Source organism: Mytilus trossulus, chromosome 6, assembly GCF_036588685.1.
Source record: "Mytilus trossulus isolate FHL-02 chromosome 6, PNRI_Mtr1.1.1.hap1, whole genome shotgun sequence".
NCBI lineage: Eukaryota > Metazoa > Mollusca > Bivalvia > Mytilida > Mytilidae > Mytilus > Mytilus trossulus.
The window spans coordinates 65,922,171-65,949,900 of record NC_086378.1 but is presented as its reverse complement, the minus strand read 5'-3'; the positions used below and the strand labels follow the sequence as shown (position 1 = coordinate 65,949,900).

Sequence of the window (27,730 nt, the reverse complement as noted above, 5' to 3'; positions counted from 1 at the left end):
TCCTGAAACCAAATTTCAGAAATCCTTGTATTGTAGTTCCTGAGAAAAATGTGACAAAAATTTTCAACTTGGCTATCATGTTTAAAATCATACAAGTGTTTTCGGTAAACAGGAAGTTGTCCAGTGATCCACTGAAATCGCATCACACGGTATAGCTGACTTATATAAACACTGAAACCTAATTTCAGAAATCTTGTATTGTAGTTCCTGAGAAAAATGCTACGAAAAGTATTCATGGGACAGACGGACGGACTGACTGACGGACAGACAGAGGTAAAACAGTATACCCCCCCTTTTTTAAAGCGGGGGTATAATTAATATACATGTAATAAGCCAAGAGACAACTTTCCAGTTTGATGCATTTCCGTCAAAAACTTTGGTTTTAGTGAATCACCTTAGGTGCGTTGTGACTTCCGTTTCAATATTGAGCGAGTGGTTGAAAACTATACAGCTATATTGCACGAATTATTCGGCAAATTAAATTCTCATAAATGACAATCTGCATCGCTGTCATTAGGGAATTGTGATTAAGTACCCACATAACAAAGTTTATTTCTAGTTGGTCCTGCACAATGACGATCACTAAGATGCTTGATGAATGTTTATAGGGCAGGGATACAGGCAAGCTCCTCTATCTGGTAAATGATGTCACAAAGGCGCGTACAATTGACAGCTTTTTCCGGTGACGGATGAACTCCAAAGTGGTCTATTAACACAAGCTGGGTGTTACTGTGTAAAAACTTTGCTTCCACTCACACATACATCTTTTAGGGAGGGCTTGTCCCAAGTTAGGAGCCTCTGGTATTGTATGTCATTTTTTTAAGTTAATTTATATGTTTTGGTGTTCATTGTGACATCCATGTTTACTAAACTACTACACATATTTGTTAAGGGGCCAGCTGAAGCAGCATCTTGGTGTGGGGATTTTCTCGCTGTGTTAAAGACTCATTGGTGGCCTTTAGCTGTTTTCTTCTCATTGATCTGGTTGCTATCTTTTTGACACATTCCCAATTTCCATTCTCAACTTTATTTGAGGTTGATTATTCAATCACTCACGCAAAAATATGTTTCTAATGAGAGAGCAATCAGTTTTTTTACCCAATATATACCTTTTAGCAGATCTGGTTGTCATTTGATATATAATACTTATAGGGAATGGCAACTCAGGACAGTTAACTTTCCAAATAATATAGGTGTTAATGAAATTGTATTATCTATTTTAAAAAAACTTACAGCATTTAATGTTAATAAGAATGTATCTCCCTGGACTGTAAACATGTTAATGGTTCCACCACCCAGAACATTTACTTTACCATTAGATACAGACATGTTTGGTGAGAAATCACTGGACATAAACATTGCGACTTCTCTGTTTGGATACTTCTTTCCTATCTAAAAACAAATATTTTATGTTTAAATGAAGTTATTAAAGTCAGCAATTTAGAATTTCAAGAGGTCAATACATGTATTAGAATTAAGGTTTTGGGTGTTTAACTGTTAAATATTTTTAGAATAAAATATCAGTTACAAAAAAAAATCTGACATTGCCAAAATGTTATCATATTTTTTCTTTAAAATGAAGTATACCGTTAATGAATATTGTCTTCTTTATTTATCATTTTCACTTCTTAACATTTGTGACACAATTTTTTTTCACAAAAGCTTATTCCTGACTTTTATAGCTTGGAATGCCATCAGTAAGAATAGTCCTTAAAGCCTTCGTAAAGTAAAGTAAACAATCTTACTAACTTGAGGTATAACCTGCCCAATACATGGTGTTCCCACACAGGTGGTATTTAGAAAACCTCTTTCTTTAGCTGGCAGCTGTAATAACAAAGAAAATATTCAATCAGCAGAATTCTAAATTAAACTTATATGTATGACTCCTTGATATTGTCATGATTTTAATTTAAAAAGTAATAAATATCCATGAACTCTTTCTTATTATTTGTTTATCTGTATATTGGTATTGCTTGCTGTTGCCTTTCTTTTTCTAATATAATTGTAAAATATTTACCATGTTCATTCTTGATTCAGCTACCGTATAGGGGGTTATTTACGCAGGCTGTAAATTTTCACTGATATAACAAAATCGCAAATAAAATTCCACCAATTTTAAAGAGCTAATGCAACATTATTGATAAAATGTAGAGAGTCTTATAACAACAACACTTTAGGGACTGCTGCAGAAATTTATTGATCGACATGTTTCGGTGCCTAGGGCACCGTCATCAGGATAAAAACAATACATAAAATCATGTTGAAGTACAAAATCGGGTTGTTAAAATTTAAACGTCACAATGTTACAATGGTAAGTAACGTTATTAATAGCAACGTACTGAAAGTGAAAGTGAAAGTTCATTGTAAGTGTGTAAATAAACTATAAAAAGAAATTAAAATAAAATAAAATGTTTTTGTTGTTTGTTAAAATTATTTCTGCCAACATGTGTTTGTCCTCTTGCATCGTGGAAATAATAATACAATAAGTTGTCAGGCTGTGTATAGACTGTATAGGTTGTGTTGTCTGAATGTTCTGTTAACTTTCTTCCCCAAAATAGACGACATTTTATCAGCAATTCCGTACCATTTCGACTGGCTTCCCTTGGCCAGAGGTACTGCTTCCAATTATTTTACACCCGCAAAAATAACCCGCTATACGGTAGTAAGTTTACCATCATGGTGTCCAAGATATTTGTTTATATCATACTTTTCAAATTTTTTACTTTCTAGAATGAGCAGTTTATAAATTTTATGATCCATAAATATGCAATATTATTTTCCTTAACAAAACTTCAACAATTTAAAGCTTATTTCAAAAACCAAGTCTTTTTTAGCATAACATTTTGTGTAAGACAGAACTTAGTGCTCTTTGATGAGAAACATTTACATTGATAAAAGTACTCACATCTTTTTGTGTCAGATTGTACTGTAACATCTTGTGAATTTGAGCTTCATAGGCCAATGAATTAAACACATAATCTGACATGGAAATGTAGAACATCTTGTTTGTACTGCTGATGGATGGCATGGAAGGGGGGTCAAATGGTGCCTCTGTCATACTGTCTGTCCAATAAACTTCTCCCTAAAATATAACGAGAGGTTAAGACATGGATATGTAAAACATCTTGTTTGTACTGCTGATGGATGGCATGGAAGGGGGTCAAATGGTGCCTCTGTCATACTGTCTGTCCAATAAACTTCTCCCTAAAATATAATGATATATTAAGATGAAAATAATTTTCTGTGTGCTGTTATTTCATTAAAAAGTGCCTGTTTAATACTGCTTGTCATAAAATTATCATTACAATAAATTCATACAATATACAGTACTTATGGGTTTTGTTCTGAAATATAGTTTTAGAGGTTATTTCAAACTTTTTTATTAATATCCAAGAAATGTTGACATGGTATTGCTAGCAATGTTGTTTTTCATATATTATTTACAAGCTGCATATGCAACTTCTGTAAAATCTACACTGTTCCAAAACATTGCCCGTAAAATATTTGATAGATTTATTAAAAATCCTTTTTGAAATGTATGAGAGTACTTACAATGCTATTTAATGTATATTTTGGGGCATTATAAATTATAAATATAAACTCCTATAAAAATGATTGATCTGCACTGATCTTTGATGTGGAGATATTCCATTAACTATTACCTTGTGGTATGTCTCCAGAAATTGTCCTGGATTAAATGATGGTCTTCCTATAAATCTGTAATCCAACATAAACATCTTAGCTATGTCTACTGTCACTGAAATGAATTCCATCAAAGTCTAATATATTCAGTATAAACAAATGACTAGACGTACAGCAAGCAAAGCTAACAAAACCATCACCCCTTAAACAGTCAATAAGTTATTCCCTATTCAAATAATTCTGGTATACCTTATTGGAGCTATTGCCCTTTTATAAATAATGTCTATTTTGTCATTCTTTTTAGCTTATTTGCATATATATCAGAAAAAAGTATAAAAAATACAAAATCAATAGTTTGATCTTAAAAGGAATGCTTGTCCTTGAAACAATTGCATTACCTTCTTTTGTATTTTTGGTGTAACTAATGAATTTCACCAGAATATTGCTATTGTTATAGTTATTCGCCTGTTAAAACAAAATCAACATCACTGAAATCCTAATCCAAAAAATGTTATTTTTGTTTACGGTCTGAAAAATGACCAAGCAAGGTAAAAAGAAATAAAATAGGTGCATAATGACATTTGATGTCAGTCTTAAATGAGGGGGGGCAAGGGGTTTAACTGTTATGCTGTTATTGGGATTTTTAATTCTTTGTTATCTGTTATTCTGAAAATATATTTACTGTTAGCTGTTATTGTCTAATTCTTTGTTAGCTGTTATAGGACTATTATCAATTTTGTTATCTGTTATTGTGAGAATCTATTTGCTGTTAACTGTTATTGAAAATTTGAATGTTAGCATTTTGACAGCCAATCTTCTGTAGAAATTGAAGATAATTCAAAATTGTGATTTGAATCGATAATAGTCTCATTGGCACGCTTACTACATCTTCTTACAATGTATATCTATTGGGGTCTTTCTACTGGTGATATTGGGTGGCCCTGTATTTGCAGACTGAAGAATTTCAGTAACATACATCACATAAATATATAAAATCAATTGGACCCACGACCATTCCAGTATATATTATTATTATCCTTTGTTATAAATTCCATTGTCTGTGAACATGTAGCATTTTGTACAAATCATAATTCACTAATACTTGTACAATAACTTATAGTATGTTTTTTTTTTTTTATAAAAAAAGCATTGGTACACCCTATAGATTTTTTTATTCAATGACCACATGATAATCTTTATGTTGTACTATTGCACCAATGTCCCTGATTTGGGGAGGCTTGGACACCAACTAGCATGCTTAAGTTGACGCAGTCACATTCTGTATGTGCCTATTTCGAGTCCAAGTCAGGAACCTGGATTCAGTGGTTGTAGTTTGTTACTGTGTTACTAAGATTCTCGTTCACTATTTTGTGGATAAATTTGACAGTTAGTTTTCTCCTTAGAATTGTTTTACATTACTAAGTGGTGTGGGTTTGAATTATGGCTTTTTGGAATTATACATCTTTTTTCTTTTAGCATTTATATTATAAGTGCAACTCCCTCTCTTTTCATTTACATGAAAGAGAAACCTACCACCATATTTTTAAAAGCTTTTTAACTGCTTCACAGGGCGAAAATTGAAGCTCAGAAACCAATGATGCAAATACAGATGTGTCCTCAGTTTAATTTTTCGACAAATACCCTTTTTAAAATCCTACAGGTTCTCCAATGCTGTACCCAGATTTTCCATATTCTATAATTTCACATAAGATACATGATTGGTGTTTCACTTGGTGTCATCCAAATTTTCACTAGGTCTAATCTATAATTCTATCAGAATTGTCACTTGAGTCAATTTCTATTATCAGAATAACCATAACTGGCATGCATGTTTCAGTTAAATGTCCTGTCGCCACTGATCTGGGTATTTTTTTAAGTAAGTTTTATTATGAGGCAAAAAAAACATTGTGCATCAATGTTTCTTTTAATACTTGTACAGTATATATATATTGCTTTTCAGAAGAAAAACAATCTAAAATTAAATTGATAATAAAGTGTCACTGGCTGCACTTTTTTTCAAAAAATTTAAAAATATAAAAAAACTAGAGGCTCTAAAGAGCCTGTGTCGCTCACCTTGGTATATGTGAATTAAACAAAGGAAGCAGACAGTTCATGACAAAATTGTGTTTAGGTGATTTTGATGTGTTTGTACATCTTACTTTACTAAACATTCTTGCTGCTTACAATCATCTCTATCTATAATGAACTTGTCCGTGTAGTTTCAGTGGAAAATGTTAGTAAAAATTCACAAATTTTATGAAAATTGTTAAAAATTGATTATAAAGGACGATAACTTCATAGGGGGTCAATTGACCATTTTGGTCATTTTGACCTATTTTTTAGTCTTAAATTGCTGTATATTATTGCTGTTTACAGTTTATCTCTATCTATAATAATATTCAAGATAATAACCCAAAACAGCAAAATTTCCTTAAAATTACCAATTAAGGGGCAGCAACCTTACAACCAGTTGACCCATTCATCTTAAAATTTCAGGGCAGATAGATTTTGACCAGATAAACAATTTTGCCCCTTGTCAGATTTGCTCTAAATGCTTTGGTTTTTGAGTTATAAGCCAAAAACTGCATTTTACCCCTATGTTCTATTTTTAGCCATGGCGGCCATCTTGGTTGGTTGGCCGGGTAAAAAAACACAAATTTTAAACTAGATACATCAATGTTGATTGTTGCTAATTTTGGTTTAATTTGGCCCAGTAGTTTCAGAGGAGAAGATTTTTGTAAAAGATATGGAAATTTACGAAAAAAGGTTAAAAATTGACTATAAAGGGCAATAACTCCTAAAGGGGTCAACTGACCAATTTGGTCATGTTGACTTATTTGTAAATCTTACTTTGCTGAACATTATTGCTGTTTACAGTTTATCTCCATCTATAATAATATTCAAGATAATGACCAAAAACAGTAAAATTTCCTTAAAATTACCAATTCAGGGGCAGCAACCCAACAACGGGTTGTCTGATTCATCTGAAAATTTCATGGCAGATAGATCTTCACCTGATAAACAATTTTACCCCATGTCAGATTTGCTCTAAATGCTTTGGTTTTTGAGTTATAAGCCAAAAACTGCATTTTACCCCTATGTTCTATTTATAGCCATTGCGGCCATCTTGGTTGGTTGGCCGGGTAAAAAAACACAAATTTTAAACTAGATACATTAATGATGATTGTGGCCAAGTTTGGTTAAATTTGGCCCAGTAGTTTCAGAGGAGAAGATTTTTGTAAAAGTTAACGCCGGACGCAGGACGACGACGGACGACGACGACGACGACGGACGACGACAGACGCCGGACGCAAAGTGATGAGAAAAGCTCACTTGGCCCTTCGGGCCAGGTGAGCTAAAAAAAAAATCATTAAAAATTGATCCCTCGAATGCCCCAGATTAAAAATATCCCTATATCAAAAACAGAAACTAGTAATTTTGTTTAGAAAAATTCAACATGCATACTTTAACTTATTGTACAAGTTACAGAAAAAAATAAACCATGGCAGAACTGCCTCAACAGCCGAAACGTTTTGTTTACACAAATTACAATTGTCTAGGTCCATCCCACAAGTTATATACTAAGATCTACAAGTCATCTACTGGATTGGTCCTGGACAGATTTATTTTCATATTTTATTCACTGTTATCTGTTATTATCCCTTTTCATTTCCTTGTTATCTGTTTTTCACCAAATCAATTCACTGTTTTGCTGTTATGGGGACCCCCTTGCCCCCCCTCGTAAATGGTTTTAAAAGGAGTAATTGGGAATATAAAATTGGTACCTCCAGATTAAGGAATGGTAAAGTCTATGATTTGATAGCAGGTAATATTACTTAAATGCTTGTAAATTTGTCACACATTGGTATATTTTATGCAATTGTCTGATGACAATAAACTTAAATTTTTATTCACAGATGAAAATATGTGTACTCTTTATTCTGCCAAAATCTGCAAAGACATTTTAATTTATTTCATATAGCTTTTAGTATAAATAATGTATATGCATTTTAGATAGTCTATCATAACTTTTTTTAGAGTGGCTCTTGTATGGTTTATGATGATGTTTTATTAACTATTTGTATGTTTTATATAATGAAGATGTGAAACTTCAATAAAATATTGTTGTCTTTGTAAGGCAACTCAAAAAAAGTTTACTCTTCAATTACCCATGAACAATAAGAAATATCCTTACTTTGAGGTTAAAACAACTTTTGAAAATAAACACACTAATCTTATATTATATATATATATATATATTGATTCTATATTTATGATGTTGTTTGTGTCGTGATACAATTTTTAAACGTCTTATTATAAATTCCAAACATCTTCGTGAAAGAAACCATTCTTTTTAATAAAAAATGCCCAAGAAATTGGTCATATATATATAACAAACTGAATTCATGGTACATGTAAAATTGAGTCCCAAATGATCAGATACTGTTTCATGTGGAATGTGAAGCATGTCTACAGGTTGCAGCTTGTGTCATAAATGATTTCCCTTATGACTTTTAAGATATTCAATTTTATATTATTACCTTTCAGTTTAGCCAATGCCTGACTGGCATCTGTATTCACTGCCTTATCTATAATGGTACATAACTGGAAAAAGATATATAGAGAATAATACATGTCAAAATCCGTATCATATGTCGTATCATCCCGAGACATCAATATCAGCCCGAGGGCCTTTAGGCCCGAGGGATGATATTGGTCGAGGGTGATACGGCATGTGATACGGATTTTGCCATGTATTATACGCTTTATCATATATTTCAACAGAAGAGTATTACAGTATATGAACTGTTTTCTGATCCATAGCACTGGGTTACCTTCAGTTCTGCTTTTGTCTTTCAAACCTTTAAAATAACTGCTCAATTATTTATACAAAGCACCTAGGTTACCTTACAATCTGTTGTTTTGAAAATATTTTGTTTATTATTGTATATATTTAAGTGTTTTGTATTTTTTATAGTTGCATTGAGTGTGCCAAAAAATATGTTGTAAAAACTTGATATTCGTGACGTTACATACCAAACAATGACGTCATTAAAAAATGTGCTATGGATCAGAAAACAGTTCATATAATATAAAACTCTTCTGTTGAAATATATGATAAAGCGTATAATACATGGCAAAATCCGTATCACATGCCGTATCACCCTCGACCAATATCATCCCTCGGGCCTAAGGGCCCTTGGGCTGATATTGATGTCTCGGGATGATACGACATATGATACGGATTTTGCCATGTATTATACGCTTTATCATATATTTCAACAGAAGAGTTTTATATTATCACTGCTTGGTCTTGTATTCATTTCTAGATGCTAAATATTAAAAAATTCATACAATTTTAAAATAAAATATTCTTGACTAATTTCTGCAAATCTCTACATTTCTTCATAGTTTTTTTTTAGTTTGTTTAATAAGAAAACCTATATAACATGTACAATGAAAAGCAGGATAATATTCATAAAGTGGCTAAACAAAACATGTTCATTATCATAATCTCATTTTAAGGCAGCAGACTGAAAAAATCCATTGTATACATTTATTTCCCACTGTACCTGTCCATTTAGTTGTTTCTTTAATGCATCCTCAACAACTCCTTTAAAGAGATTATAGATCCATGCAGCACCACCGTGGAAGTGGACATCTAATGAACCTATACCACAGCTACATCCACTTGAGGCTATCTTTGGTCGACCTGTGCCATCCACTCCTAAAAACAGAAATTTATTCAAAGATATACCAGCAGTTAAACAATAATTTAATAGAAAATAACAGTAACAGCAATGGAATTTAATCCAGTAACTTAATATGCAACATCTGGCATAAACTCACCTCAAACAGGTAACTGCTCATGTGCAAAAGACAGGATTGAAAGATGTTGGATTTACTTATATAAAGTTATAAATAATAATATGTATTATCTTATTGTGAATAAAAAACAAACAGTTTGACATCATAATACAATAAAAAACATTTTAATTGTGTCTTACACTGTTTACGAGACAAAACTTAAAGATAACATTTTCTTATTTTATGTATTTTTATTATGATATAAAATTTTCTAGAAAATCAACTACTAAGTTCAGTCAGCTGGTCAGGTAACCTTTCCTTTCATTTCTTTTTTCCTTTTTCAAAGCTGCTTGAAATTTAAAGAAATATTTACCTAAAGAAATTCCAACATTGAAATTGACTCCACTGACAGACACATCTATGTTACCACTATCTGATATCGGTATACTGCAATCAAATGTAACATAAGTTAGCATAAGTTTAATACAATTTTATCATTACAAGATTAATAAAGGATGACAGAACACTGTTCTGACTGTTAACTGATTGAGGCTGCAGTATGGAATGTAGTGTTAAAAGCTAACACATGATAAATAATCTTGTTTATTTATTTATTTTATTTTCAATCAAATGTAGTTTTTTTTATGTTCATTTTTCACTTTCTTGTCCATTTTTGTGTTTGCTGGGTAGATGTCCCACTAGTAATCATATCAAAATCTTTCTTTTTTGTTATCCCTAACGTAAGGGTACCCAAATTGCAACGAGTACCCTATTTGCACCTATTTAGCAAAAATAGGAGCAGAAGTCTTACAAGATTTCATAAAGATTAAACAATTTGTATTTTTATGATTTGATACTATGCATGTCTTTCAGAATAGGTACATATATTTAGATATATACACAAAATGTTCACAGTATTTATCAACAGATGAAGTGTTTACTGAAAAAGCAAATTGTACCGTGGCGACGTCATCAAATCGTCATCTTTTAAAAATTAGAAAATACAATATGTTTCAAGTATCCATTTCTTTAAAAAACTAGAGGCTCTAAAGAGACTGTGTCGCTCACCTTGGTCTATGTTAATATTAAACATTGTACACAGATGGATTCATGAAAAAATTGTGTTTTGGTGATGGTGATGTGTTTGTAGATCTTACTTTACTAAACATTTTTGCTGCTTACAATTATCTCTATCTATAACAGTAGTTTCTGTGGAAAATGTTAGTGAAAATCTACAAATTTTGTGAAAATTATCAAAAATTTACTATGAAGGGCAATAACTCCTTAGGGGGTCAATTGACTATTTTGGTCATGTTGACTTATTTTTAGTTCTTACTTTGCTGTACATTATTGCTGTTTACAGTTTATCACTATCTATAATAACATTCAAGATAATAACAAAAAAAACAGCAAAATTTCCTCAAAATTACCAATTCATGGGCAGCAACCTAACAACCGATAATCCAATTCATCTGAAAATTCCAGGGCAGATAGATATTGACCTGATCAACAATTTTACTTCATGTCAGATTTACTCTTAATGCTTTGGTTTTTAAGTCATAAGCCAAAAACTGCATTTTACCCCCTATGTTCTATTTTTAGACGTGGTGGCCATCTTGGTTGGTTGGCCGGGTCATCGGACACAATTTTCAAATTAGATACCCCAATGATGATTGTGGCCAAGTTTCAATTAATTTGGCCCAGTAATTTCAGAGGAGAAGATTTTTCTAAAAGATTACTAAGATTTACGAAAAATGGTTAAAAATTGGCTATAAAGGGCAATAACTCCTAAAGTGGTCAACTGACCATTTTGGTCTTGTTGACTTATTTGTAGATCTTACTTTGCTAAACATTATTGCTGTTTACAGTTTATCTCTATCTAAAATAATATTCAAGATAATAACCAAAAACAACAAAATTTCCTTAAAATTACCAATTCAGGGGCAGCAACCTAACAACGGAATGTCAGATTCATCTTAAAATTTCAGGGCAGATAGATCTTAACCTGTTTAACAATTTTATCCCATGTCAGATTGCTCTAAATGCTTTGGTTTTTGAGTTATAAGCCAAAAACTGCATTTTACCCCTATGTTCTATTTTTAGCCATGGCGGCCATCTTGGTTGGTTGGCGGGGTCATCGGACACAATTTTTGAACTAGATACCCCAATGATGATTGTGGCCAAGTTTGGTTAAATTTGGCCCAGTAGTTTCAGAGGAGAAGATTTTTGTAAAAGTTAACGCCGGACGCAGGACGACGACGGACGACGGACGCAGGACGCCAAGTGATGAGAAAAGCTCATTTGGCCCTTTGGGCCAGGTGAGCTAAAAAGTGTAAGCATGGACAAATATCCAATTGTTCAAAATATTTAAAAAAAATAAACTTTTGACGATGCGAATTCAGACTAATTTTTCTATGATTCCATATGAATTAAAAATCAAATTGGTGTAGCTATATAATAAAGAAGGATAAGGCTACAAAATAAACACAAAATGGAAATGTTTGTCTTAATCTTAAAACTAGAGGCTCTAAAGATTCTGTGTCGCTCACCTTTGTATATGTGAATATTAAACAAAGGAAGCAGATGAATTCATGACAAAATTGTGTTTTGTTGATGGTGATGTGTTTTTAAATCTTACTTTACTAAACAGTCTTGCTTCTTACAATTATCTCTACCTATAAAGAACTTGGCCCAGAAGTATCAGTGGAAATGTTAATTAAAAATTGACTATAAAGGACAATAACTCCTTAGGGGGTCAATCGACCATTTCGGTCATGTTGACTTATTTATAGATCCTACTTTGCTGAACATTATTGCTGTTTACAGTTTATCTTTATCTATAATAATATTCAAGATAATAACCAAAAACAGCAAAATTTCCTTAAAATTTCCGATTCACGGGCAGCAACCCAACAACAGGTTGTCAGATTCATCTGACAATTACAGGGCAGATAGATATTGATCTGATAAGCAATTTCATCCCAAGTCAGATTGCTCTAAATGCTTTGGTTTTTGAGTTATAAGCCAAAAACTGCATTTTACCCCTATGTTCTATTTTTAGCCTTTGTGGCCATCTTGGTTGGTTGACCTGGTCACGCCACACATTTTTTAATCTAGATACCCCAAAGATGATTGTTGCCAAGTTTGGATTAATTTGGCACAGTAGTTTCAGAGGAGAAGATTTTTGTAAAGATAACTAAGATTTACGAAAAAATGGTTAAAAATTGACTATAAAGGGCAATAACTCCTAAACGGGTCAACTGACCATTTCGGTCATGTTGACTTATTTGTAGATCTTAATTTGTTGAACATTATTGCTGTTTACAGTTTATCTCTATCTATAATAATATTCAAGATAAAAACCAAAAACAGCAAAATTTCCTTAAAATTACCAATTCAGGAGCAGCAACCCAACAACCGATTGACCGATTCATCTGAAAATTTTAGAGCAGATAGATCTTGACCTGATTAACATTTTTATCCCCATGTCAGATTTCCTCAAAATGTTTTGGTTTTTGAGTTATAAGCCAAAAACTGCATTTTACCCCTATGTTCTATTTTTAGCCGTGGCGGCCATCTTGGTTGGTTGACCAGGTCACGCCACACATTTTTTAAACTAGATACCCCAAAGATGATTGTGGCCAAGTTTGGATTAATTTGGCTCAGTAGTTTCAGAGGAGAAGATTTTTGTAAAAGATTACTTTAATTTACGAAAAATGGTTAAAAATTTACTATAAAGGGCAATAACTCCTAAACGGGTCAACTGACCCGTTTAGGAGTACTTGCTCTACTAGGTACTCATGTTGACTTAATTGTAGATCTTACTTTGCTGAACATTATTGCTGTTTACAGTTTATCTCTATCTATAATACTATTCAAGATAATAACCAAAAACAGCAAAATTTCATCAAAATTACCAATTCAGGGGCAGCAACCCAACAACCGATTGACTGATTCATCTGAAAATTTCAGGGCAGATAGATCTTGACCTGATAAACATATTTACCCCATGTCAGATTTGCTCTAAATGCTTTGGTTTTTGAGTTATAAGCCAAAAACTGCATTTTACCCCTATGTTCTATTTTTAGCTGTGGCGGCCATCTTGGTTGGTTGACCGGGTCATGCCACACATTTTTTAAACTAGATACCCCAATGATGAATGTGGCCAAGTTTGGTTTGATTTGGCCCAGTAGTTTCAGAGGAGAAGATTTTTGTAAAAGTTAACAACGACGACGGACGACGGACGACGGACGCCGAACGCCGGACGCAAAGTGATGGGAAAAGCTCACTTGGCCCTTCGGGCCAGGTGAGCTAAAAATGTAGTTGAAAAAACTGTCAAAATAGGTGCAATTTGGGTATCGTCACGTTAGGTTCTGCATTTTTAATATGCAAAAAATAACAGAAACAAATGTTGATTTTATAATAAGTCTTACATGTGAATAATTATGTTGTTTTGTGGTCTTTAATCTACCTAATAGCATGAACAGGGTACATGTTACTAAATGTTCTGAATCTGTTTCTTTCAGATATTTTTACACTTTTCATATTTTATAGGCATACAAATATCATATCATGTACATAAAAAAAGTCTATGGACCTTGAGCATAATAAAATTCTAGATTTTGTGCAAAAATTTAACTAGGTAAAGAAAATGCATTGACACAAGAATGAAAGAATAAATGTGTGATGAATGGTAATAAAAACAAAAAATTTCACATTTGAATGATGCACAATTTTTATTTTTCGAAACTTACCACTGTTCAATAACTGATAAAGACACACGTAATATAATAAAATCAAATGATGAATTTTTGCCACACTTACATGCCATGATATTTGTAATGGAAGTGTCCAGAAATGGACAGCCCTAATCCATCAGATTTCCAATTCAGTCCATCTGCTGTTACTGTAATACTACCCGACGGATTACTGAAACTATCTATCACCACGCTGGAAAATATCAAACAATGCATGTAAACAGGTTATTTACTGAAACTACATTGTATCTATGACAAAGATGTGAAATATCAAACAATTTACATATTAACTGATAGTCTACTGAAACTATCTAAATAACCTGTACAATACAAGAGATACAGAATGTTGTAACTAATTGTGTTATGCAGACAATTTTATTACAAAATAATAACATAAACTGGTGTGTAAAAACATTAAATAACAAGAATGCGTCCGTAGTACATAGATGACTCAATCACACTATAATTTTTTATGTTCAGTGGACAGGGAAATTGGGGTAAAACTCTAATTTGGCATTAAAATTATAATCAAAGCACTGTAAGAGCTGAGGAACGTTAACCAAAATCCAAGGCAAACATATTTATGAAAACTGTGGCAATGTTGCTTCAACATTAAACATTCCTATATTGTACATTTACGTTTATCTAGTAATGAATTATTTATAAAGGCAAATAATCTTTGTGTTATCAAGGTTTCAAAAGCAATGCATATATCAATGTATATTTTTTTATGGTGAGTCTGCAGTGGTACAAATTGGCAATGATTGCAGTTGTTCTAATTGTGCTATTTATATATAATTGGCGACTAGAGATAAAAGAAATAGACTTTATACTGTTCGAATTATTTCGGTTCTTTACATACAGCTAATGATACAACTTGTTATGAATTTTATAACATAACAATGCATTCTGATTGGTTCCTTTATATACTTGTGATTTAAAGAATTTTAAGTTTTTCATTCTGCCGTCGATAGCCGAAAACTAATGTTGTGTTTTCCGTTGAAAGTTCATCCTGTGAGGCATGGCAACTACTTTTGATTTATTTGAGCTGTGAAACTTTTGTATCTTTATTTTTCGTAAGTACTTTTTTGGTGATTAATTTCTTTTTCTTTTTGTCTTTTAAATTTTTTATCAAGTCATTTGTTGCAAAAAAAAAAAAAATAATTACTTTTTCAAGTTGCCCTGTCTTACACAGGAGGCTTACCATGGCTGTAACCCGAAATAAAGCTAGAAAAAATTATAAACTATTAAGTGAATTTGGTTTGGATCAGGACGTTCTCGATGTTTCGGACCCTACTTCTGACATTTTTGATCATGAGACTTCACCTGATGAAGTGGATAGGTTGGAACATAGGATCCACAATTTAGAGTTAAGCATTTCCGAAAAAGAAAGGAAACTTGAAAAATCCGATTTTGAAAAACAGGGGGCTATCCCAAAAACTCGTTTGAAAAATGGGGAGTTGAGTAAACTTATTGATCCGGTCAAGGAGAAAGGTGTAGTTGAGAAGTCGAACAATCCGCACAAGCCACAGTCGAGTGCTCCTAAAGTGAAATCAACTGAAATAGCCGGTAAAAAGACCAAATCAGCGAAAAGAAAAGACACCAGCGACTCCAAAAGTGTTAAAAGGAAGGGTGAGATCAATTTAGACAAATTAAGAAAAAAGAAAGTGTTGACTAAATTAGTAGAGAAACAATTATCATATATTTTAAAAAAGAATAATTTAATAGATTTAGTTGATTCTAGTGAAAGTCTTCATGGTAGTTCTACTAGTGAGCATGATTTTTCTTCGCATTTACGCAAACGTAAAAACAAATCTTTGAAAAAGAAGAGTTCAAAAGTTCCTTTACAATATTCTGATACCGATTCGGACGACAGTATTCATGTCCCGAAGGTTAAATCGGCTAAGGCCAAAAAGTTTAAAAAGTCGGGTAGCTCCAGGGTGACAAAACACAAGTCAAGAGTAATATCAGAGTCATCTGATAGTTCTGACTATGATTCATTCGAGTCTAGTACTGATGATGATACTTCAAGTACATCAGGTACAGATTCGTCCTGTAAAAAGAAATCACTTAAAAAGCGAAAGGTTAAATCGGGTATGGTTGCCAAAGCAAGCGATGACGTGCAGAATCCACAAACTTGGCCCCATACTACACTTCAGTACGAATATATAAATAAATCTGTTTCATTTCAAGATTTAGATTTAAAGCTGTTTGTTGCAGGGGAATTAGAAATAATTGGATCAAGTAAAATTAAAGCTATCGAGAGAAATAGTCGATTGTCCCTTTTGAAGAAAATTGTATATTACAGTTCCATTTATCAGTGGAAATCTTTACTTGACTTCTATGCTGCCTTTTTGAGACAAATTGAAACGGGTGCTAAAACCTGGAAAGATACTCCTGATAATTTGGAAGTTCCTCTTTTGTCTAAATATGTCAAACAAGAGTTCGATAAGAAGCATTCTTTTGGGGCAAAAAAAAAAAGAGACCAAGACACATACTTTATGGTATTGTTCGTTATTTCAGAAAAATAAATGTTCAAAAACATCACCGCATAAAATTCTGATTAGAGGTGTTGAACGTGAGGTTAATCATTTTTGTGCCACTTGTTATAGATTAGACAAACTTAAAAGTCATCATCCTGAATGTTCGTCTGCATGTCCTCATCATAATGAATGACTAAATCAACATGTTCAGTTACCTGATTTTCAAAAGACATTATGGGGTTCTAGACATTCACTTAAATGCAGTCTTTGTTGTAACAGTTATTTGGGTTTAGATGATATGCAAAATTTTGTATCTATTCATAACATTGTTAAAAAATCTGGATTGTACAATTTTCAGGGTTGTAAAATTCCAATTTACTCTAAAATCAATATTTGTTTTTTAAGAAGTTTGTTACAGAATTACAGTGACGCTCAGGTTTGTGACTTCTTAAAGTATGGATGGCCGGTGGGTCACGATGGGAGCCCGTTCAGGTCATCTTTTTCCCGTAATCATTCGGGGGCTACTGATTTTCCAGATGATATTGCCAAATATTTGAAAAAAGAAAGTTCTTATAAAGCAATTGTTGGACCATTTAAGGCAAATCCGTTCAGCTGTCCTTCAGCTTTATCTCCTTTAAATTCCGTTCCTAAAAAGGATTCAACAGAACGCAGAGTTATTGTTGATTTGAGCTTTCCAGAGGGCGAGGCGGTTAATTCTGGTATTTTCAAAGATCGTTATTTAGGCGATGAAATTTCAGTTTCATATCCCACGGTTGATGATTTTATTATGTTAATTAAGAGTAAAGGTCAAGGTTGCAGAATGTTTAAGAGGGACCTGAAACGGGCTTATAGACAATTAGTCGTTGACCCCAGTGACATCCATCTCTTAGGTTACAAATGGAGAGGACACTTGTATTACGATCGTGTATTAACAATGGGGTTGAGATCTGCTGCATATATATGTATGCGAACAACAAATGCTATTGCATTTATATGTCAAAACATGGGTATAGATATTTTGAACTATTTAGATGATTTGGCTGGATGTGATATTCCTTCCAGCAGTGATGATGCTTATGCTAAATTGGGTCTTATTTTACAGAATTGTGGCATTGAAGAATCAATTGAGAAGGCTTGTCCGCCTACTACTAAAATGATGTTTATTGGCATTTTATTTGATTCTGAGAACATGACAATTTCTATTGATACTCAAAGATTGTCAGAGATTCTGCAGTTAGTTTCTAATTGGCTCTGTAGCACAAATTGTACAAAGAGAGAATTACAATCATTGCTGGGAAAATTAAATTTTGTATCTCAATGTGTGCGCTCTGGCCGAATTTTTGTGTCAAGGCTGTTAAATTGGTTAAGAGATTTTCCCGATAATGGGAAAATAGTAATTCCAACTGATTTTAAACGTGATTTATTCTGGTGGCAGGAATTTTTGCCTAGTTATAATGGGATTTCTATGATTTTATCTGATGAATTCTCAAACCCTGATCAATTGTTTTCTGTTGATGCATGTTTGACAGGATGTGGCGGATGGATGGATGGAAGATACTTTCACTGTTCATTTCCAGAGTTTATTTTAGATCAAAACTTGCATATAAATTTATTAGAGATGTTGACGATTGTAGTAGCCTTGAAATTATGGGGAAAACATTTCACAAATTTAAAGGTGATCATTTATTGCGATAATATGGTATCAGTACGTGTTTTGAATACAGGCGCCACCAGAAATGAGTTCCTGCAGTCGTGTTTGAGGGAAGTTTGTTGGATTGCAGCTGTAAATAATTTTGAGTTAAAAGCTAAACATATTTCAGGTTGCGATAACCGTTTACCAGATCTTTTGTCTAGATGGAATTTAGATTATAAATTTCAGTTAGACTTTTACGAAAGGACAAAAGGCATGTCCCTATTTAGAGATTTGATTTCTAAAGAATTGTTTCAGTTTGAACATATTTGGTAATTGTTTATTCGTGTTTTTGTAGATTTGCAAGTGCTAAGACGAGATATGTTTGTGACTAGGATTTCGGCTTTCGCGAAAGGTACTTTGTTTAATTTTAAAACGCAGTGGAGAGCTTATTTATTGTTTTGTAATTACTTTCATTTAGAACCGTTTGATATTGATTCTGAATTATTATGCACTTATTCCGAGTTTCTCAGTAGAAGTTTCAGATCAGCCCAATCTATTCGCAATTATTTAAACGGAGTTAAAGTTCTTTTCCTGTTGTTAGGATTACATGTGGATGTTTTTTCGTCTTACGAATTGAAGTTGACTATGAAAGGGTTAGATAGGAAATTAAAACATTTACCTAAACAGGCATTTCCTATTACTTTAGAAATTTTAGGAAAAATTCGTGAACATTTGAATTTGAATACGCCGCTAGATGCGACATATTGGTGTTTATTTCTTTTTGCTTTATTACTTTTAAGCAGGAAGTCTAATTTAGTTCCAGTATCAACCAAGAAATTTGACAAAAATAAACAGCTGTGCAGAGGTGATGTTACAGTCTTTCCGTCTCTTATAATAGTTGCATTCAAATGGACAAAAACAATTCAGTTGGGTAATCGTATTTTAAGGATACCTTTGCTTGCATATCCTCTATCTAAATTTTGCCCAGTAAATGCATATAAAAGGATGTGTTCTTTAAATCCTTGCACGTCAGATGATGCCGCTTTTTCTTATAAAAAAAAAGGGGAAATGCATACCAATTACTTATAACCAGTTTCAGAATAAACTGAGAGAATTACTTTGTAAAATTGGGTTAAATCCAAATTTATTTTCTTCCCATAGTTTCCGAAGAGGTGGAGCAACGTTGGCATCGAAAGCAGGGGTTTCTCCTAGTTCTATTCAATTGATGGGTGATTGGAAAAGCAATTGCTATACTAAATATATTGTCAGTTCTTTATCTGATAAAATCAATGTAGCGGAACAAATTAAAGACTTTGTTTTAAAATAAATTTTGCTCTTTATAGATTTTAGGTCTACTCTGGTGTGCGATTCCATAGCCAAGCATGTTAAAACAATTAGAAGGTGTCACTTGCAAGCCTTTCCTGGAGCAAATATTTGGGATATGATCAATTTGCTTAATTGTGGAACAATTCAGGTAAATTATGATATAATTCTGATTCATGTAGGAACCAACAATGTTGGTACCTATGAGATTGCTGATTTTGATATAGGCTATAATGTGCTTATCTCTACAATTGAGAAATTAGTTAAGCCACATACTGTCATAGTTATGTCAGCAATTATCCCACGCTTACTTGATTTTCAGAATACAAGTTATTTTGTCACTACTATTAATTCTAGATTAAGAAGTTTATGCTTTAAACGTGGTGTTCAGTTTGTAGCTACTTATAAACCTTTTTTAAAGTTTGGGATGCCAGTTTGTGAACTTTATTCACCCATCTGTAAGTTACATTTGAATTATTTTGGTAATTTAAAATTGACAAATTTTTTTGTTCAAGTATTGTCTCATTGTTAAACAAGAGGATGTTAAGTCTCATCTTGTTACTGTTAAACAGAAGGAGCAATCTTATTCTGTGCCTTTTTTTTTTTTTTTTTTTTTTTTTTTTTTTTTTTTATCTAATTGTGCTTACAGTAGTGGGTGATTGTATATATCCTTAAGGGAACATTTTGTTTTCTGGCCAATCTTGTCAGAAAGATCTGATCATTCATGTCAGTGGTATTGTTTGATATCTGACCATTCATGTCGGTATTATTATATGTATTTGTTAGAAATATCTGACCAATCATGTCAGTAATATTTTTTTTTGATTTCTGACCATTCATGTCAGTGATATTTTGTGATTTCTGACCATTCATGTCAGTATTTTCATTATTTTTGCTTGTAACTTAAATAGCTTTTAAATTTTGTTTAATATCAATCAATGTGCTGTAGTTACTGTTTGGCCGTTGGGGTTTTGGTGCTGAACATTGATTGGATTAACTTTAACGTCTATTATTGTTTTTTCATATGAAATTGTAATAATTTGCCAAAATTAAATGTTTTATTTTAATTCGTTTTAATTCCTACTGAGCATTTATTTAGTATTGCTTTGCATCCAGTCTTCTCATATCTTTAATATATCTGCGTCTATTTACTTCGAAAGAGCAAATTGTGCTATTTTTAATTAATTAAAAATATATAATTGGCGACTAGAGATAAAAGAAATAGACTTTATACTGTTCGAATTATTTCGGTTCTTTACATACAGCTAATGATACAACTTGTTATGAATTTTATAACATAACAATGCATTCTGATTGGTTCCTTTATATACTTGTGATTTAAAGAATTTTAAGTTTTTCATTCTGCCGTCGATAGCCGAAAACTAACCCTCCCATTATTTATCCCACCCAATATTTATAATCAGTAGTTTCAGTCTCATTTTCTGTGAAAGTTTTATTTTTCAGTGTATGTTCCTTGACGGTGTTACTGTGGATATACGAATTTACAATATAATCGACTGATTAAAGGACAATAAAGGAGCAATAGAGTTTATAACCGATAATTTGGATACGGATTAATTCACAATGGTGTAGATGTCAGATTTATCGTTGCCTGCAGAATATAGATGTGTGGTCAAAGTGTTGTTGACGAATGGTGGTGCTGAACATTGATTGGATTAACTTTAACGTCTATTATTGTTTTTTCATATGAAATTGTAATAATTTGCCAAAATTAAATGTTTTATTTTAATTCGTTTTAATTCCTACTGAGCATTTATTTAGTATTGCTTTGCATCCAGTCGTCTCATATCTTTAATATATCTGCGTCTATTTACTTCGAAAGAGCAAATTGGTAGTTAACGTTGGTTCCAGTTAATTGTTAGAAGTGCAAGTTGACTTAGTACGAACATGTAATAGTATGAATGAACTGGTTTTCCTGGAAAGAAAACTGAGTTTGTGTTCTATCATGTCTATAGTACAAAAGTTATAGACACAAATCAGACAAATTTTCATTACTACAAGGATCAAAGGTAAGGTCTGATTGACCTAAACATAGTAAATGTAAATGCAGGGGCAGATCCAGCCATTTTAAAAGGGAGGGTTCCAACTATATGTCCCCATTCAATTGCATAAATCATCCAAAAACCAGCCCCCAGAACCCTTCCCTGGATCCACCACGGAAATGGTTTGTTATATTGTCCCATTCATGGATATTTATAGTTAAGTGGTGGGGATTTCAACGGTTTTCAAGTTCTCAAACAGGAACGGGTAGGGTGACCCCAGAGACTTCCCCTTTATTTCATTTGATATGTTATATTGTATCATACATGAATATAAACGGTTTAGGGGTGGGGATCTCATCGGTTTCAAAGTTCTCAAACAGGAGGGGGTAGGGTGACTCCAGGAACTAAATTTCATTTAATTAGTTATATTGACTCATACATGAATATATATTGTTTGTGGATGGGAATATTGACTTTCTCGAAGATCTCAAACAGGAGGGGTGGTGTGACCACTATATTTGATTTGATTTGTTTGTTATATTGTCCCATACATGAGTATACATTGTATATGATTTAGAGTTGAGGATCTTGACCATTTCCAAGTTATCAAACAGGAGGGTGTACAGTGACAGCAAGGACTCTCCCTATATTTGATTTTAATTGTCATATTAATATTGTCCCATACATGAATGTATATGGTTAAGGCATTGGGATCTCGACTGTATCCATGTTCTCAAACAGGAGGGGGTGGGGTTACTCCAGGAACTCCCACTTTATTTCATTTCATTTATGATATTGTCCCATACATGAATATATATAGTTTAGGGGTAGGATGGTCCATTTTCAAGTTATTAAACAGAAGGAGGTAGTGTGACCACAGGGACTCCCCCTATATTTCATTTGATTTGTTATATAGTACAATACATGAGTAAATATATGGTTTAGGGGTGGGGATCTCGACCATTTCAAAGTCCCCAAACAGGAAGGGGGTGACACCTGGAACTCCTCTATATTTCATTTGATTAGTTATATAGTCCCATACATGAATGTATATGGTTGAGAGGTGGGAATCTCATCCATTTCAAAGTCATCAAACAGGAGGGGTAGAGTGGCCCAAAGGACGCCACCTTTATATCATATGATTTGCTCACATTCAGGTATTATATAATATAGTTGCATTATTTGTGAAAATGAAGTTAGAAACTTCCAGCTACTTTAACTCACTCGGACCCTTCAAAATTGAGAAAAAAATACCCCTTAAAAATTGCAGTGATATGTTTAAACTTTTTTAAAAAGCATCTTGCAATTGCATGCATATCAACAACATTTATCACTTATAAAGAAAATTTATACTGTGACCACCAACATATATATTGTTAGATATACTGTTCCCAGCTTCACATTGTATTGGATTTTGACATTAAAATTTGTCAAAAACTGTAACCAGAAGCAGTACAGACGGACAGACAGACAGACAAACAGGTAAACAGAGGCACAGACCAAAAAAAATAATGCCCATAAATGGGGCATAAAAATATCTTTTAACTTAATTTTTTTCTCTCACAAATATTCTATATGTTCATGATATTCAAATATCAAATGGTTGAAATTAGTTTTCCTAATTTATTGCCTCTGGAAATCAGAGCATTTCACTTCCTGCACAATAGTTGTGTCCCTATCATTAATTTAGCAAATATCTGGAAAATATGAACTATATTACAATGTATAAACTATTTACAAATGGCAGGTATTTTTAACAAATTATCATGGTTATGATTGCATAAACATGATAAAGGGATTAAAAAGTTGAAGGTACATGTATGTTGGACATGATAAAAAATATTTGAATAATACATATTAATGTGAGGAAATGATACAGGAAAACGTATATGACAGATAATAGAACTTATGAATCTGAGGTACAAGAAAGTGACCTGAATCATGCCTTCTCCTTTCTTGCTTGCTTTTTAAGTGATGTTCAAACCTGAGAAAGCCTTTACTATAAGTCATTAACCACTGTTATAATCTGCAACTAAAATTATTTGATACTTACTTTGACAATTCATAACTAACATCACCAGAACGGCCACTCTGGTCAGGAATTTTCTGACCTTTTGCAGATTTTGATAGCTGTTCAATGGCTACTTGGCTAGCTAAAATAAAAGAACAACCATGATCATGATGATAATAAATAAACAAAAAAAAAGTCAAAGATTGCAAAAAGAACACAAAAATGAAAATAAACTTACAATATTAAAAGGATGATATTCAATATGCATACATGTGATGGACTGTGAAACTCAGATCAGGAGATTTGGAAATTTTGGTCAGGAGATTAGGACTCAGATCAGGAGGTTTTTTATCGACATAAATTTTGTTGTTAATGCGGTATGATGTAGAAATTGTAATTTTTCTTCAAATTTCCACCAAATTGTAAAATGTTTATAGTACATGTACTTTAATGCCTTTCTATTTAAATGAAAATAAAATATAAAGAAGAATCTGTTTCTTGTTTTTTTTTTATAATTGATTGTTCACTGCTTGCAAATAAATCATTATATTTATTTATCTTATCTGTATAGATTTGTATTCATGTCTCTGTCTCCTTATCATTGGTAACTGTATAGACAAATGAGAGAGAAATATTTGCAACATGATAAATTAATTAAAAAAATAACAAACACTTAACAATTGTGCTGCATGATTTTTAAGCATTATGGAAGATATCTAAAAATCTTAAACACTCATACTATAATGTACAAGGTTTTGCTATATTTAGCTCAGTTAACATACTCAGAAAATTGACAGATTTGATATATAAACTTCAGTTTAATCCTTGAAAAGAAGTCCAGATTGCTAAAATAATTTATAAATTTATAATTTTTTATTTGTTCCAAAACATTTAAATTCATTTAATTACCATCCTTTTATGATTATTTGATTCAAATATTATTCATTTGTAGTCTTTTTACAATTTACGTTTTTAAAAGCAAAATAACTTAAAACAAGATAATTCAAAGGGAAGTAACAAAAATGTATTTGAATATTCCCAGTACACCTCGTTTTTATTACACAACAGCAGATAGCCAGAGGTAAACATCGTTGATTACTGGTATGTTTGACACCCAAGCTGTCATAATGAAGTCATATAATTATACATCTTATATGATTTACAGGTAAAATTTAACACAGGTGATAATTACACATGTAAGGTAGTAAGAATAAATCAAATATGGGGGCTGAAAATTTTCATTCATGAAATATTTTATACACGGGAGTTTTTTCTCCTAAATGGGAGGACGGGAGGAGACCCCTGAAAACGGGATTATTGTACTCCCGTCAGGAGGTTCACATGTATGAATATGGATTGATACAATCATACCTGCCAACTTTTCAAAATGCCCATGGGGGTTTTGCGTGCAAGATGGCTCCCATAGCCCTTAAAAACCTTCATGGGGGGCTTCAAATTTATTTTAATGTTGTATTTTTGCTTCTTCATACTGTTATAAGCCTAGAGTCATTGTAAAATGAATTGTTTTGTTTAAAATGTGGACAAAATTGCTCTTTCAAAATTTCAAATTGGGAGCCTCCATGGGGGAAATCCCCCGCCAATAGTGACAGTTGGCAGGTATGTACAATATTTTCAATAAGTGAATCACTGTCAAAATTTGAACTATGTCCAAAAGTTCATTTCTTAAGCATTATCATGATTGAGTATGAGTTTCATTAAATTTGGATTTGAATACTGAAACAGATTTATTATAGATGGAAGGTCAAGGGTAACACTTAATGCATTATTGCCTACATGTGGTGGAAATCATCGTAATTTAAATTTGATCTGTATCATGTGGGACATTGTGGGAAAGTGCCACAATCCTTAAGCTTGTAATACATTTGCAGTCTTTACAATGTACTTTTAAATCTACAGACCCAGAGATTATTTTTGAAAGTTTTTAGTTTAATTCTGTTGGCCTGTAAATATGAATCTTTACAGGCCCAAGAGCAAATTTACAAGCCTGGGCTGTGCCAAATTTACAAGCCTTGGCTGACGTGCCTGTGGTTTAGTGTGAAGACTGAATTTGTAAGCATGATAAATCACTGAGATGACTTTATGCCATAAGGATTGTTACCTACAAAAACTACACTTTTCATGCTTTTCCCATAATGGATCATATATAATGTCCATTGATCATTCCATCCAGGCTGTCAGACTAAAGAATGTGGAAAAGTATGTGCAGTTAGTTTGGTCTATCTATCTACTATGCAGAGGCGGATACACCCCCCCCCCCCCTTTTTGGCAAAAAATTTGGTTGCTTATATAAGGAATCACTGAAACGAGACTGGAGCAGGCCCCCTCTTACATGTCTTCTTAGGGTACCACGATTTCCCGAGAACTACGAGAACAACATAATATCCCGAAAACAAGATTATATATCCGGAGAACAAGATTTTTTATGGTGTTATATGTGTTTTTTGCTTAAATAAGTGTAACAGCATACAACGATTAAGGTTTATGGCGTTCATAATTAATAAAAGTACACGCAATCTTCAGAAAATAGATTTGTATGAGGCAAATTCCTTATTCCTTAAAACAATATGGCGGACGTTATATTTTGTCAGTTTTTATATGAATGTTTAACATTTTTTTTAATAAAATCTATTCTTTCAGTACATTTGATACTTTTCTTTTCTGTCAGTTCTTCTAAGATCTTCTAATACTTTGATTTTCTTAAGTTGTCTACCTTAAGAATGTCCGCCATATTGTGTTCAACAAGGATTTTGCATACAAGACATAGAAATCGAATTTTTGACCTAAAATTGCATTTTTATTGAATAAAAACGAGTATTATCTCTTATTAGTATTCTTTATTATTGTAAAAAGTAGTAAAAACACAATAAAAACACCTATAACACAATTAAAAATCTTGTTCTCGGGATATTATGTTGTTCTCGTAGTTCTCGGGAAATCGTGGTACCGGTCTTCTTAGGCAGTCAGTGGGCCATCACTTGTGACAATTTCTAGATCCGCCAGTGCTATGTCTACCTTGAAATATGCATGAAAACTTGTCAAAGTTACAGAATCAACCAGTGCCAGTGAGAGATCCAAAACTTTCTATTATATAAAAAAGGGGGGGGAGTAACTGACTGACTTAAAGAGGGGTGCTCCTGTTATGCTTCAGTGATTCCCTATATTACCAAATACAATGTTTCTCTCAAAAAGGGGGCCCAGGTCCCCTCCCCCTGGATGCACCAATATAAAATTATGTAAACACAGGGACTTTCCGTGGTACTGACAATGACTGATAAACATGATCAATGTACTGCAGTTTTTGTCTTTCCCGCTTTACTACTTTACCGTAAGTTAAACCAGCATCTGTAATTCTTGTTTTTAGACCTGGGTTCTTTGCTTCTGTCAGAGAAACAATAAAGACAGCACATATAACGTACAACTTCATCGTTTTCACATGTATTGTTTCCTTCTTCCTGAATTTCTACTCCAAAGGAAAACACCAAAGATAATCCGAACGGGAATTGAATCCGAAAATTCAGGTATAGCCATATACCGAGTAGACCTTAATTAATTTTCTGTGCAAGGTTCCATAAATTTGCAATTTCAAACTTATATTTATATTAAGATGAACCATCTTCAAATAATAATGCTAAGATTTGAAAATAGTTATACTGAAGTCAGGATGAAAATATTAAAATGCTATTCCTATGGGTAACAATTGCGCCCCTTTAGTAGTAGACTAAGTCACTTGTTCCTGCTTAGTTATTAATCGTAATTTTTTTCCAACCTCATTAAAGAGCCGTCCAAATTACATATAATTGATAAAGCTAAAAACAACTTTGGTAATACTTTTGCTTTAAACAGGCAAAAATTTTCTCATTATTTTACTGCTTTTTTCCCCCAAAGAAACTATTTTAAATGAACTCAATACAGATACTAATAATTGTCCTTTCGTCAGATTTGGTTAAGTCAGTTTCATACAGTCACATAAGAAACTTGATACAAAAGTTAAAACATAACTAAATATATTTGCTATATATCATGCACAGTAATGAGAACCAATGATTCTG

The 27,730-nt window shown here is 32.7% G+C and overlaps 2 protein-coding genes across 6 annotated transcripts in view; one reads left to right on the top strand and one right to left on the bottom strand.

Annotated features, from left to right (window-relative positions):
* The window catches only part of LOC134721702 (bactericidal permeability-increasing protein-like), a 31,155-nt gene extending 3,986 nt beyond the window's left edge, over positions 1–27,169 (bottom strand). The window contains exons 1-10 of the mRNA XM_063584872.1: positions 27,006–27,169; positions 23,703–23,802; positions 14,275–14,400; positions 9,824–9,897; positions 9,216–9,370; positions 8,184–8,247; positions 3,663–3,757; positions 2,906–3,082; positions 1,750–1,824; positions 1,234–1,392 (exon numbers count right to left, since the gene is read on the bottom strand). Coding sequence (XP_063440942.1) covers positions 1,234–1,392; positions 1,750–1,824; positions 2,906–3,082; positions 3,663–3,757; positions 8,184–8,247; positions 9,216–9,370; positions 9,824–9,897; positions 14,275–14,400; positions 23,703–23,802; positions 27,006–27,105 — 1,125 coding nt within the window. The 5' untranslated portion in view covers positions 27,106–27,169. The remainder of the gene's footprint in view (positions 1–1,233; positions 1,393–1,749; positions 1,825–2,905; positions 3,083–3,662; positions 3,758–8,183; positions 8,248–9,215; positions 9,371–9,823; positions 9,898–14,274; positions 14,401–23,702; positions 23,803–27,005) is intronic.
* On the top strand, positions 15,020–21,396 carry LOC134721704 (uncharacterized). 5 transcript variants are annotated; one of them, XM_063584877.1, is made up of 4 exons: positions 15,020–15,839; positions 18,679–18,735; positions 19,667–19,797; positions 21,111–21,396. In XM_063584877.1, the coding sequence occupies exons 1-4, from the start codon at positions 15,413–15,415 to the stop codon at positions 21,165–21,167; spliced, it is 672 nt and encodes a 223-aa protein (XP_063440947.1). In that variant the 5' UTR covers positions 15,020–15,412; the 3' UTR covers positions 21,168–21,396. The 5 variants fall into 5 exon arrangements, 3 of the variants coding, with proteins under 3 accessions (XP_063440947.1, XP_063440944.1, XP_063440945.1); XM_063584874.1 differs by having other exon boundaries at positions 19,667–21,396; XR_010107910.1 differs by lacking the exon at positions 18,679–18,735 and having other exon boundaries at positions 15,020–15,283; positions 19,667–21,396.
* Positions 27,170–27,730: the final 561 nt, after the last annotated feature.

Bases quoted from the DNA above. Each gene is read 5' to 3' on its own strand.
- LOC134721704 (XM_063584874.1), top strand. From the start codon at position 15,413: ATGGCTGTAACCCGAAATAAAGCTAGAAAAAATTATAAACTATTAAGT. The intron at 15,840-18,678 runs GTGAGATCAATT...GTGTTTTTGTAG, and splicing joins CAAAAGTGTTAAAAGGAAGG to ATTTGCAAGTGCTAAGACGA. The intron at 18,736-19,666 runs GTACTTTGTTTA...TGCTCTTTATAG, and splicing joins GATTTCGGCTTTCGCGAAAG to ATTTTAGGTCTACTCTGGTG.